Below are 13,823 nucleotides of genomic sequence, written 5' to 3' on the forward strand. Positions count from 1 at the left end.
CATACTGGGCATGTTGGGAAGGCTGTCCTCATTCTGTGCAAAATGGCACCTTAATCTAGACCTAAGGAGTTAGGTTGAAGTTTTTAGTATCAGTTGTTATACTCACCACCACTAACCTGCATCTAGAGACTAAACGCTAAAAAGAATAGTTAAATATTCTCATAAAACCTTTAAAGCATTGTATTACATGGCCATTTAAGATAAATGAAAAAGTGTGCCAAATTTTATTTTCATTAAGGGAGAACTTTAGGTCCTTTTCTTTTATTTTCAGCAGGTAATAAATTAAGGTATCTCGTTGTATTGCTCAAATATTCATACATTCATCAGAACTTTTCTACAGTTTGTCAACTCTCCCACAGCAAACTCCCATGAGATTTATTTGGATTTTTCAAATAAACTAAATCATTATTTTTATTCATTTATTGATTTGTTTTCTTTCTTTTTTATTTAACAAATAAAAACTCAAAAAGTGAATTTATTCTCCTATAATTCAATACTTTAAAGAAAAAACATTTACTCTTCCAATTTTGCAAATCCTGGTACGAATGATTCCTTATCCTATTCAGAAAAGGAATCCTGCACAGATTTTAAATGAAATTCTATGTCGGCTTGAACTAGACCATTCCAACAAATGGATATGCTTTGAGTTAAAATTTCTCCATAGGCAGGTTTTCTTCTATGAAGGACCTATATTTATTAATATCCTTTCCCCATAATCTCAGACAAGCATCAACACCCATAGAAAAACTGTTTTCCCACAGAATGATGCTGCCACCACCATGTATAATTGTGGCAGTGGTGTGTTCAGGGTCATCAGAGCACCTTCTTTCATGATGTGTGCCAAAATGTTACTTTTCATGACATAATTTTAAGACTGGCTAAATCAAGACCACATATATATATAGGTTGACTCTATTTGAGGTTAAGCTGTTTTCAATATAAGGGGGGCAATATTTAAAATGACAAAAATGACTTTTTGTCATTTTTTGGTTCCAGAATGACAAAAAGTGAGAAGTTTCAAAGGATCTGATCAGTATGCAATGTGCTTTTTTGGCCAGATTTATAAATAGATGAATTAATAATTCTAATGACAATAATATGGAGGCCTCTATTTAAGTTTTGGATTAACTGTTTTCATTGTCTTCTGTCCAAAGGTGCAAGTACACAGTGTGACTGTGGAGTGCACTGTAATGTCCCGCTTTTCCCACACTGTCATGACCTCCGTAGCTCTAAACAAAGCCAACACATCACAGGAAATCTTCTTCGAAGTGGAACTCCCCAAGTCTGCCTTTATCACAAATTTCAGCATGTAAGAAGGGATTTTTTTCTCTTTTATCTCTTTGAAGAAACAAACAGGATTCCAGCTCACTGTAGGTTGCAGTTTATGATGATACAAACAAAACTGTTTGGTTTTTCGTGCTTCTCAGGGAAATTGAAGGGAAGGAGTATGTGGGACAGGTGAAGGAAAAGGAGAAAGCGAAGAAACAATATGAGAAGGCTGTTTCATCTGGACAGACTGCAGGATTGGTCAAGTGAGTTTAGTGGGATATAAATACAAACTCAAACCAGAACTGCTTGAACTAAAGCTTTCTAAACTAGCTGATCCAAACCTCCACTAATTTGGAAGTTATGACTTTAGCTTTACCACCAGATGGAGATGTTTGTTTCTGTGTTTCACTGAAGGGCCTCTGGGAGGAAGATGGAGAAGTTTTCCGTGTCAGTCAGCATTGCAGCTGAAAGCAACGTGACATTTGTCCTGACCTACGAGGAGCTCCTTCAGAGGAAGTTTGGCCAGTATGAGATTCTGATCCGAGTTAAGCCCAAAAGCCTGGTGCAGCAGTTTCAGGTGAATCACCAGATGGTGAATTTAACCTTCTCTTTTGATGATTTGATGATTTTGTGGACAAATAATGTCCTTGTGCTTTTTCTGGGTGGGAACAGATTTTGGCCAACATCTATGAACCTCAGGGCCTGTCTTATGTAGATACCCATGCTACTTTCCTTTCCAATGAGCTTCTCCCCCTGGTCGAGAAAACAGTCAGTGACAAAAAGGTACATCACTCTACTTGTTCTCTTTTTCACCTTTAAGCCTGAATGACCTTTATTCCCCTTTTCTGTTTTGCATCTAACTGAAATATCTCACTGTTTGTTGCTCTTCTTCTCAGGCCCACATTTCTTTCTCACCAACTTTGGATCAGCAAAGAAAATGTCCAGATTGTGATGGATCACTGATAGATGGTGATTTCATCATTAAGTATGACGTGAACAGAGAAGGACGCCTTGGGGAGATTCAGGTCTGCCATCATCTGCTCATGCGTTTAGAGCTTTCACTGTTTTCATTTTATATTCACACATTTATTCAGCTATTTAATACAACGTATAATTCTATTTCCCTCCAGATTGTGAATGGCTACTTTGTGCACTTTTTTTCTCCCCCTGACCTGCCCAGAGTACCAAAGAATGTGGTGTTTGTGATTGACAGAAGTGGGTCGATGGGAGGCACAAAGATGAGACAGGTGAAACTTCTTCATGCTATCTTTTAGAATATATGTGCAGTGTATAGAAAAAATATATATATACATATTTGGAAAATGATTTGATTACATTTTGCCATTTTGAAATATATACAAATATAGAAGGGGACGACTTGGGCAATTTTTTTAGGGGTGTGCAACTGTTTTCAGACAATGGCATCATTTTTAAGCTGATACAACTGGAAGGCTACAAGATGATTATTTTCTTTGTTTAACAAATTCTAAATAATATCAACCACTTAGCTAAAAATTGGAGCTCAACATTTCTGATTAAGCCAAAAGAATATATTTTATTTTCAGTTAAAATGTGTATGTAAATCATTGGTCCTATAAAGAAGATTTAAAATGATTTCCAACAGATTTTGGGGGAAAATGCCTGCTTTCAAATTTAAATTTAACTGGGTGGTTCCAAATTAAGGAAGTTAAGATGTTTTTGATCCTCTTTCCTGTGAAATGTAGATGATTAGTAAAATAGCTAATTAGTGTAAACCTAAAAATGTCCCTTTTTGACCAATAATTGTCAGAGTAAATCTCACCAAGAGTATTATTTTTTCATTTACATACATCTGCATCAACTCATCTTTTTTGCAACTGGCCATTTGTTTACCATTTTGTTTATGTAGCCCAAAATCCCAAACAGTTATTCCAAGGCCCACAGCCAATAACAAGGTTGTAAACTTGGAAATCCTTCCATGGGAATAAGTGGAAGATGTTTGTCAAATTTTTGGATTGTAATTAATATGCTCTCCTTGTATATTTTTTCTTTTTTATGTCTATCTTTCTTACAAGGTTTCTAGGTTATTAGGAATCATTAATTGTTCATTGCATACTCTTTAGCAAATGTTTTTTTTTAAAGAAAATACGGATTATTATGAAGTAATAAATGAGTTCATATAAAGAATTTATGTCAAGTAAATACAAAAAAAAAAACGTGTATTCTTCTGAAAGATTTTTTTTAACCAAGGTTGAGATTGTAAAAGATGCTGCACCAATGCTGGTGTGGAAGCATTCTGATCTCAGAACTTTTGCAGACACTAGAGGCAATGGTGACCATTCTGGATGACCTCCATGTGGACGACTACTTTGCTGTCATCCAGTTTGACGACGTTATTTTAACTTGGAAGGATTCTCTTACCAAGGCAACCAAGGAAAACGTGGCTGAGGCCAAGAGCTATGTCAGAAGTATCAGAGCCAATGGAGGTCAAGACAACAATCTGTGACAGTTTATCACATTACACTTCCTGTATTTACAGAATGGAAGAAATGACAAGATGTTTTTATTTTTTCCAAGGTACCGATATTAATTCTGGAGTACTGCGAGGGATAGATATGCTGATCAAAGACAGACAGGAGAAAAAATTACCTGAGAGAAGCATTGATATGATCATTCTGTTGACAGATGGAATGCCAAATTCTGGTAAGCATGCTAAGTGTGACCATATGGGGCTTTGCAGAAGTATTTATACCCTTTCAACCTTTTTTTTTTAAAAGTTGAATGTTGCTTGACTTTAGACAGACTGATAAAAATTGTTCAGACTTGCAAAAGGAAAGTGCTAAAACCATGTCATCCTTCCAAGTGCGTTTTTTTTTTTTTGCACCATGTTTTTTCCCCCAATGTTTAGATTTTTTTCACTACTGCACTTTAAGAAATGTCATGAGAGCTGTACAAAATGAAATTTTCGTTTTGTATACACTGTGTGTACACTGAAAAAAATGAAACATTGGCTCAATTTAAAAAAAATTGAGGTAATCGATCACAACTAATATTGTAGTTTCATGCCATATGAATAATCCATTTGATTTGACCTGAAATATTTAACTTCATGTAAACTAATTTCTAAAGGTTGAACCAAAGCAATTATTTCAGATTTTACTAAATCAAAATAAATACATTGGTTTTATTACTGAATGTAAATAATATACTTGGTTCAACCTGAATATTTTAAATTCATTTAAACAGCTTTTGAATATGGGAGCAAACTATATATTTTTTTAAGTTGTCTCAAATAAAAGTTTAAAGTCCTGTGACCGAAAAATATACACCGCAGTTCTTGCTGAGCTTATGAGACCGAGCTCAAGCTTCGCGGCTCCCACACACATGCACCATGGCGGCTAGCTTCCTCTCCAGAGGTGACCCATAAAACCTCTGCTCGGCCTCTCCAATGACAACGACGGCGAACCCCCTCCCCTCCAGCGCTAATGCTAGCAGAGCAATTAATTGCCCACAAAAGCACAGACTCACACAAATCTTGTCTGGGGGCTAAGGTTTACGCCCAGTCATCTTTAAAAATCGTAATGACTTACCTCAACATTGCGCAAAATGCCTGATATTTTTCTCTTCAGCATGACGTCTGGTGGAGGCTGAGGCGGAAGTACAATTGCTGCCAGAACTTTTAAAGAATTTGCATGCGCAAATTGCTCAATCTAATAAAAAGACTTTGCTTAAAATAAAAAAAATCAGTTTGGTGCCTCGCTGTCAGTTTACATTATAGTAAAGTAAAAAAAATAGATTCAATCATAAACATAACTAAGAAAGTTTAGTTTAATTGAGCAAACTATTTTTTTTAATTCATTGGAATAAAAAACAAACACATTAAAAGAAAAACAGCTTTGTTTCACTTTTTTCAGTGTATGCAAAATGACAATTAAGTTTGTCTAAGTCAAATATGAATTGTATCATAAAAATAATAGTGGAAAAAGAAGGGAGTATTCCTGCGTACACAGCTAAAGGGATTTTGGGATATGCCTTTTCAGTTTGTTTAACTGTAGATGTGTAAATCCTTTTGGGTTGTTGGGTTGCCTTAAGAGCAGTTTATAAATTAAAGTTTGTCTGAGTTGGTCAATCACATTAAATCCTGTACATAACATTAAAGGACACCAATACTTTTTTTTATCAGTCACCATAATTTAGGAAAGGTTTCTTTATGTACTGTATCGTTATTTTTATTTCATTTTTTTTTACATGTTTTACTTGTGCATCTGAAGGAGTGTCTCGCATCCCTGAAATCCAGGAGAATGTGAAATCTGCCATGGGAGGAAATATGTCTCTTTTCTGTCTTGGATTTGGAAATGATGTGGACTACAACTTCCTGGATGTGATGAGTAAACAGAATAAAGGACTGACTCGCAGAATCTACGAAGCTTCGGATGCAGTGCTTCAGCTCCAGGTAAGGTGTTTAAGTGAGTTTCAAGTGTTCTGTGTGACTGAAACGTATTTTTCTCTCCTCCAAAACTGTTCTAGATGCATGTGTTTTTAATCTAATTGCAGGGTTTCTATGATGAAGTGTCCAGCCCACTGCTCTTAGAAATTGATCTGCAATATCCAGACAATGCAGTTGACTATTTGACCACAAGTCACTTCCCTCAGTTGTTCAATGGCTCTGAAATTGTGGTAGCAGGTCGGTTGACGGACAACGATCTGGACAACTTCCTGGTGGAAGTCATTGGCCAGGGGGTGATGAATTAATACTACAAATAATAATGCTGTAGTCAAGACCACTCTAACCCAGAGTAAGAAGCACCAAGACCGACACAAGGCCAAGACCATTAGAGTCAGAGACCAAGACAAGACCAAGACATCTTGACCAAGGTCTTATATGGTGTTAGGCTTTTTAAGGTCTTGGCCTTGTCTCAGAACTACTTGGTTGGGGTGGTCATGACTCCAACAAAAAACAACGTTAATGTCCAGATGCATCTGCATTTGTCTTAATTAGGAAATATTTCTCTGTCTCTGTTCTTTCCTGTGTAGCTTGAAGAGAGCTTCAATGTGCAAGGTCAGGCCTCCATTGTTGACTGGAATGTGATTTACCCAGATGAGAGCTACATCTTTGGAGATTTCACGGAGCGTCTGTGGGCTTACCTCACCATCCAACAGCTTTTAGAAAAGAGGTATGTTACAGAATAATGGTAATAGTAGTTTCCTAAAACATGAGACAGGTAAAAAGGTATAGAATTAAAATGATAGAATTTTACATTTCTAATGGACCAAAGAGGAAGACATTTGAACTAGATGTCAATAAAAATCCAAAGAATCAACACAATCGAGACAAGTTAGTTCTAAAATGAAGCTGTGTGATACAATGGGACAGGACAGAATATACAGTTGAAACCTCGGGCCTAATGAAATAGAGTGAGCAGCCTTTTTACTAAGTGTTAGTGGTAGTAGCAGAATTCCAAACTTGAGGCTAAGATTTAAAACCCCATGCACACACACTTTACTGAATACTTAACCTTCGTACATCGGTGTGCACCGACTTTTTGATGGGTAGATATCAAAATAAAAAAAGGGGGACATATAGTGAATCCTCACCACTGTAGAGGGCACATTAGCATGTGTTTTTCAAAGGCCAGCCAGACTGATATGAAGTTTACATGGCGTTTTAGTCTGGTAAAGGCTGGTGCAGTGGGACTAACAGGTAAAAATCAATCAGGTAACTACAAACTCCAGGCAGAGGGCTCTGTTCTTGTAATTTTGTAGTCTGTGAAACATGTCAAGTCGTCAAAGAAACTCTCCAGAGAACAATTTCTTCCAATTTTGCCTAAAAAATTTGCAGATATAAGGTGTGCTCTCTACTATGTTCTTTATTTTCATTGAAACATTGCTCCATTGTGGTCCCCAGCTGGTTGTTATGCTAGCAGAAAAGTGCTGCTGCATTATGGGTAATTCTGGTGCTGAGAGCCACATTTCATAAAGTCCCACCTCTTGCGCTGTGATTGGTTTGGCCAGATAACCACCAGAAAACAGTGGTTTAACAGAATGAAAACGCTCTGTGCAGTTTAGTCTGTCTTGCCAGGCTAATAAGTCACTACTTCAGTTTTTTAAAGCAAACAGGCAACACCAGACTCCTCCACTGAAGAGAAGTTTAGCAAACGTCACTTAAAGTTTGCTGCAGAAACTTAAAGCAAGCCATTAAAATTCTGAAGGGGTAGTGTTATGACAGATGAGACCAAAACATTTTTGTGAAGACAACGATCCTTAGAGAATCCCAAGACAATTTAATAACGAAGAAATAAAAGAATTAAAGATAGCCTATAAGTTTGGATTATACTTGTTTCTAGAAATGTATTCTTGAATTATTTGTGCCAGTTTCTTTTTGTGGAACAGGGTTGTTTGTAACATCTCATCTGAATTTCATACCTATATGTCCTTTGGAAACATATTTGCTGATATTTGAACATAAATGTTGACATTTTTAGTATGTCTTTTTCCTGCCGTTTATGCTTTGAGAGGTCATGTTCAATTATGTTTGTCAGCTATTTCTTACAAGCTCAATCTTCTTTCCCTTATAATAGTAAGACTGGTACATCAGATGAAAAAGCCAACTTTACAGCTAAGGCCCTGGACATGTCCCTGCAGTATAGCTTTGTTACACCTCTTACCTCCATGGTGGTTACCAAACCTGAAACAGAGGATGGTCCAGACAGCCCTCTCATCGCTAACAAGCTGACAGAAGGTAAAACAAACAAAAAATAGTAGGTGTTTTTATTCCTGTTTTCACTTAAATTTCTGCTAAAGGATTTAGTTTCCCTTGATTTATTTGAAAGCAACAAGCCCATGTATAGACAACTGTAAGGTACAGATATAGATATATATATGTGTGTGCGTGTTTAAATAAAATACAATTTATTAATTAATTACACATTGATTGTTTTAAAGCCCTTTCATCTATTAGCTTTGATGATTTCCTGCTGTGAAAATGGACCTTATTGAAAGCAAATATTCTCTTATACGGAATATGACTTTGCATCTTATATAATGCTATACATTCAGCAGTTTTACAGGCAAACAGATTCACATTTTTTTCCTTTTATTCTAATCTTCGCTGGGTTTTCAGGAAATAAATGTAATGAGTTGTCTATTTGTTGTTGTTGTTTTTGATAGAGCAAAGACAGCAAGCAGAGAGGGCGAAACCGATAAGTAAAACAACTCTTTTGTAAAATAAAAATGAAAAATCATCAAGTGTGGATATTTTATTTTAAAATAGATTCCACTTTGAACCCATTGTATAGAAATGTACCACAGAGTTGCGACACAACTGCAGGGGGCAGCTTTACAGGCTAAGCAACTACCGTATGCTCCTGTGTATTTTGGTAAGTACATTTACATTTTAATAAAAAAATAATAAACCAGTCTGCTGTAGTTTTACATAATGATTGTACATTCCTATGTCTAATGCAACTTTGGGGAAACTGCCCTTGAAACACCTCCACAGGTGGGAAATCCTACCACATTTATAAAGATGGATATCATAAAAGATTAGCATTCGTAAACTCTCTTATTTAAAGAAAATATGTTGCAAATGTTGCATGTTAGGGGGGTAAAATAAAAAACGCACAAAACCAAAACGCCAATAATCTATACAGGATTTGCAGGTAGAGGATTATATATCATTTGATAATAGCAATCTATATAGAACTTTCATCCTGAGTAACTGCTATAAACTAAAATAAAGAAAGCAATTAAAATATTACAACAGTTTAATTAAAAATGTTTTCTCTTCCTATTTTTTCTGTTAGTGAGTTATTTCTCTGTATTTATTTTACACAAAAAAAGAGATCACTGTCAACATCCATCTCAGCATCAGTATTTATGGACATACTAAGCCAGTGCAAATCCTGTAATGGTTTAAAGCTTAATAAAATAGAGTTTGCATTAATTCTTAACTAGTTTTTGAAATTTCAATTATTTTGAAGGAAGCAGAAGTTTGCTTTGATCTTGGTCTGTCTAAGATGTTAATTGTAGCCACTGGAATAAATCAGTTTAGATTCAAACTAAGTGGAAACTAAAAAATCTACTGCAAGTAAGACATAAACAATCTACAGAGCCTGATTTAAAGATTCCACAATATCATGAGTAGAACCTTTTATCCATTTTAATTCTAAAGGCCTTTGTACATGATGGTTCTTGCAGTGGATGGAGATCCCCATTTCATGATAGAGCTGCCTGACAGAAATGACTCTTTGTGCTTCAACATCAACAATGTACCAGGAACCATTTTTAATCTCGTCAGAGATCCAGAATCAGGTCGGGACACACTTCTTAAATGTTTTGGCCTCTGGTTCTTTGTTGCAATTTAACATTTCTTCCCTCATCTACCACTTCCCATCATGTGTCGTCAGGTGTTTTTGTAAACGGACTGATAATTGGAGACAAGAAGATTCCGGCAGATGGGAAAATAAACACCTATTTTGGGGGTTTTGGTATTATCCATGCAACTTTGGGGGTCAGGCTGCAGGTGACCACTCAGGCTATTTCAGTGTTACAGGATGGCAAAGAAGTCAAACTGCTGTGGACGGATACGGCTTCTCTGAAAGGACCTAAGTAAGTGATGTTATTAGCAGTTTACCAGGAACTCAGTAACCATGAGCTCTTTTGATTTCCTTTAAGCATCAGTTTTCATTTATGAAGCGGGAGTATAATTCAAATGGGTAAAATTCATCTATATGACTTAGCTCCATGTTTTTAAAATCAAAGCTAACAAAAATATGCAGTTTTTTTTTTAGCTTTGATCAGCCTTATATGAATGTGATTTTGCTCACACATGTCTACCTATTGATTAATTATATTCCCTCCCCTTAAGAATAGCTATGAAGGACGTCCAATTTGATTTGTTACCCATAAACACAAGAGCTATGAAGCCTTTAAGAAGTCATGCTGATCTTGCAACAAACATTTTATTTGAACTATCTCAAAAGGATTCTATAAAATAACTATTTTAACATGAATACCCCAGATCAGGATTATTGTGACAGTCTTTTATATGTTTTCTTTCAGTGTGGATCTTCTTGTAACCAAAGATCGCAGCCTGAAAGTGACACTAAAGGGCTCTGTTAAGTTTGTCATCCTGCTCCACAAAGTGTGGAAGAAACACCCGTACCATCAAGACTACCTAGGTTTCTACACCCTGGACACTCATCTTCTGTCCCCTTCTGTTCATGGCTTACTAGGTACAACATTATGTTTAATTATTTTGTTTGTTGTTGTTGTTTTATTTGTGAACCTTTGGAAAAGAATGATTTGAATTGATAAGCATATTCTTATGTTTTCTATGCTAATCCTGTTTATTATCACGTATAGACACATGAATATACAACAAAACCAGGTTTAACTCTTAAATTCCTTAAAGCAGAAATAATTGCTTGCATGTGTCCAGGTACACCTCAATAAATTAAAATGTTATCAAAAAGATCAATTTTAAACAAACAGTAAAACTCCTATATTATACATAAATACATTATCCACATAGTGCTATATTTCAAATAAATCACTATGGCATACAAAGTGAAAAAACGGTTTATTCATTGGCCACAAATGCAGCTGAAGCTGACACTCCACTCACATGAAAAAAAATCACCAGTCTCTCAATTGCACCTGCAATACAAAAGAAACTGGCAAAAGATGATGATTTGATAACTCTGCCGAATTCAAACTCTGACACTTTTAAGGACCAAAATATAAAATTCAAGATGTGTGTTCATCTGGTGATAAAATGGCGGGCTGTTGTGTTTGGTAACAGTTGTTCCAAATACCATAAAGTGCCCTGTTTCATAAATAACTGACTCCACCTAGTAAATTGACTCCACCAACTCAAAATTGGCAGACAGAAAATGACAAATTTTAATCAGGACAACCCAAACAAACAAGTCTGCTGCTGAATCAACACATAGATTTTCCTTTCATAAGTCTACCCATTGTCTGGACCTTCTTATTTTTGCTGGGTCACAGGGCGACTGCTAACTATCTCTAGCAGTGATTGTTTCAGATGCAGGGTCACCACGAAGACAGACAGGACAAACAACCATCCAGATGCAACAGCCATTCAGGTCGCTGGTTACAAGTTCAGAGGCAAGGCAGAATTACCTGAGAGAAGCCATGCTCTGGTACAACATAAGAACTACCTGCAGATAGAACCCAGAGCAGAATCTGAACCCAGAACCACCTTCATGCAAGCCACTATTATAGTAACACCATTTAAAGAGAAATAAATATGGTTTCCAAGAGTACAAGTTTGATTGCCAACAAAAACTGTTACAGTTGTATCAATATTGCTATACAACTAACTTGCTGACCTTAACTAAAAGCTATTTTACTCAATGTAAAGTTGCTTACTTTTTTACTAAGTATTTAAAAATAAATTTATTTACCACAAATCACTCCTCAGGTCAGTTTTACCATGGGATTGAATATGAAGTGACAGGCTTGCGGCCTGGAGAATCCCCGGAGAAACCAGACGCAACTATGTTTACAAAAGGACACCAGCTCACTGTGACCCGGCAAGTTTAATCTTTATTTACGTTCGCGTGTTTATATTGTGAGTTGTTTTTGCTGTAATGGTTGTTAAAAGTGTTTAAATAGGTTAAACTTTGTGCATGCAACTGATTCAATCGCCCTGACCTGTTTTCCTGGAATTACAGAGGCTGGCAGATAGACTTCAGAAGGGATGTGAAGAACGGTGAAAATGTTCCCTGCTGGTTTGTTCACAATAACGGATCAGGCCTCATCGATGGAGAAGCAACAGACTACATTGTGCCTGGCCTTTTTACAGCTTTTTGAAAGCATATACGCAACCCTGTGCACTACGAATGTGATTAAACTCAGATTCATTAAAAACAAAAAATTCTGCTTGACACTCATGCAAATACATTTTTTTTAGCATTGTGAGCAATTAGAAGAAGGTTTTTCAAGCTTCACAAATCAATCAATATTCATGACAACCTTGATTGGACACAACAGGGTTAACCGATATGTTTGGATTCGACCTCCTGGGTTATCTTCATAGCAAAATAAGAGTTGTAGTGACACAGGTCTTATATTAAAGCAGCCAAAACGCAGTTTAAATAAAACTGCCAACATTTCATTAAAAGGATTGCTTTATTTCTCTATTCCATAATAAAAATAATCAGATTAATAAAACAGAAATAAAATACGATAACAGCGTCATACCACACACTCAAGGTCACTTTGTCCTCTGTCAATATGTACCCCAATTCTCTATCTACATATTGATGTATTACAATCAACACTTAGTTCATAGATTTCATAAACATTAACAATGCATTTCACCCCTCATTTTTTTTGCCACCGTGTATCAGTTTATTTCTTTTGGTTAACAGGCATTTTCGATACATAATAAAGGATCTAAACATATCTACATATCTAACATAGGTCTTAATTTCATACCATGTTTTATTTGATTGTATTTCAGAAGCTTAAATACATTTGTTGACCTGTAAAATATAGAAGATTGTGACCCCTGAATAGACTTAAATATTTCTAAATTAATGTCCTACTGACAAATAAAATTGGTCATAATCAAGTGACCTCAACAAGGCATAAGGAAAACAAATCACCGGTTGTCATATGTGCATATCTGAGACATTCCCCATGCAGTTAGGCCTCATTTTCGCAACTCAGAAATCTAGACATGAATACTGTTGCCAACTTAACCCTGTCCTCACATTTAGCAACTTTTCAGACTACGCTTGCAACACTTTTTCTAAAAAGCAGCTGGTAACATTTCTTTGGGGTATTTGAGACCATTTAAAACATGTTTGATTCTTGCATTTTTAATGCACAGCAATTGATGCCATGGATTTTTAGCCAGTCACTTATCACTCATCGGCAGCCAAGTCTGATCCATATCAGCTTTAAGCACAGCCTTGGTACCGCAAATAAGACTAGTATAGACAGGGTGGGATAGAAAGATAAAGATTTTCATCTATATAATTAATTACTGACCGACACTAAAACATATTTCTACAGTTTTTTTTTTGGTTTGTTTTTTGCTGTTTAGTCTGTTTAATAGGGTGAGCAGAAGAAAAATGCAAAAACTTTATTGTTTTACTAGGTTTGTAAGTGGACCATATGTAAGAAACAAAACAAAAACAGATTTAAATGAATGAAAATGAAGAACTGGAGATTATTTTTTTTTTTGTAGAATTTGGTAACAAATAAAACAATCTACTCTACAGATGTGTGAAAATGGTGAAAGGGCAAAATAACTAGCAACCAATAATGTCTGAGTCTCCTAGACAAAATATTCAAATAGTATTCACACTGTCTGAATAATGCCTGAAATATTGCTTATCTATGTGGCCTTTATGACCAGTTCTTACTATTAGAGGTCAAAGTGTGAATTTTTAACCTGGCTAACGAAATTATTATACTGGAACCTTTTACCCTCTCGCATTTCTGATTTTATCGTTATAAGCTGTTTTTTGCCTTTTAACTCCAGTTTCAAAAGCACAAAAGCTTAAATTAACCTTGAATTTGTTTTTGTGTCTGTTTTG

General features: G+C 35.8%; 1 protein-coding gene across 1 annotated transcript in view; it reads left to right on the forward strand.

The window, feature by feature from the left end:
• Positions 1-13,213, forward strand: part of itih3 (inter-alpha-trypsin inhibitor heavy chain 3) — a 16,694-nt gene extending 3,481 nt beyond the window's left edge. The window contains exons 4-22 of the mRNA XM_015385446.1: positions 1,155-1,309; positions 1,428-1,532; positions 1,684-1,846; positions 1,942-2,052; positions 2,166-2,294; positions 2,400-2,516; positions 3,566-3,734; positions 3,826-3,951; positions 5,520-5,701; positions 5,803-5,988; positions 6,283-6,422; positions 7,827-7,987; positions 8,416-8,451; positions 8,544-8,624; positions 9,445-9,558; positions 9,654-9,855; positions 10,309-10,481; positions 11,696-11,807; positions 11,949-13,213. Of these exons, the coding sequence (XP_015240932.1) occupies positions 1,155-1,309; positions 1,428-1,532; positions 1,684-1,846; positions 1,942-2,052; positions 2,166-2,294; positions 2,400-2,516; positions 3,566-3,734; positions 3,826-3,951; positions 5,520-5,701; positions 5,803-5,988; positions 6,283-6,422; positions 7,827-7,987; positions 8,416-8,451; positions 8,544-8,624; positions 9,445-9,558; positions 9,654-9,855; positions 10,309-10,481; positions 11,696-11,807; positions 11,949-12,087 (2,601 nt within the window). The 3' untranslated portion in view covers positions 12,088-13,213. The remainder of the gene's footprint in view (positions 1-1,154; positions 1,310-1,427; positions 1,533-1,683; positions 1,847-1,941; positions 2,053-2,165; positions 2,295-2,399; positions 2,517-3,565; positions 3,735-3,825; positions 3,952-5,519; positions 5,702-5,802; positions 5,989-6,282; positions 6,423-7,826; positions 7,988-8,415; positions 8,452-8,543; positions 8,625-9,444; positions 9,559-9,653; positions 9,856-10,308; positions 10,482-11,695; positions 11,808-11,948) is intronic.
• Positions 13,214-13,823: the final 610 nt, after the last annotated feature.

The sequence above is a fragment of the Cyprinodon variegatus genome, unplaced genomic scaffold, assembly GCF_000732505.1.
Source record: "Cyprinodon variegatus isolate N-32 unplaced genomic scaffold, C_variegatus-1.0 Scaffold340, whole genome shotgun sequence".
Lineage (NCBI taxonomy): Eukaryota > Metazoa > Chordata > Actinopteri > Cyprinodontiformes > Cyprinodontidae > Cyprinodon > Cyprinodon variegatus.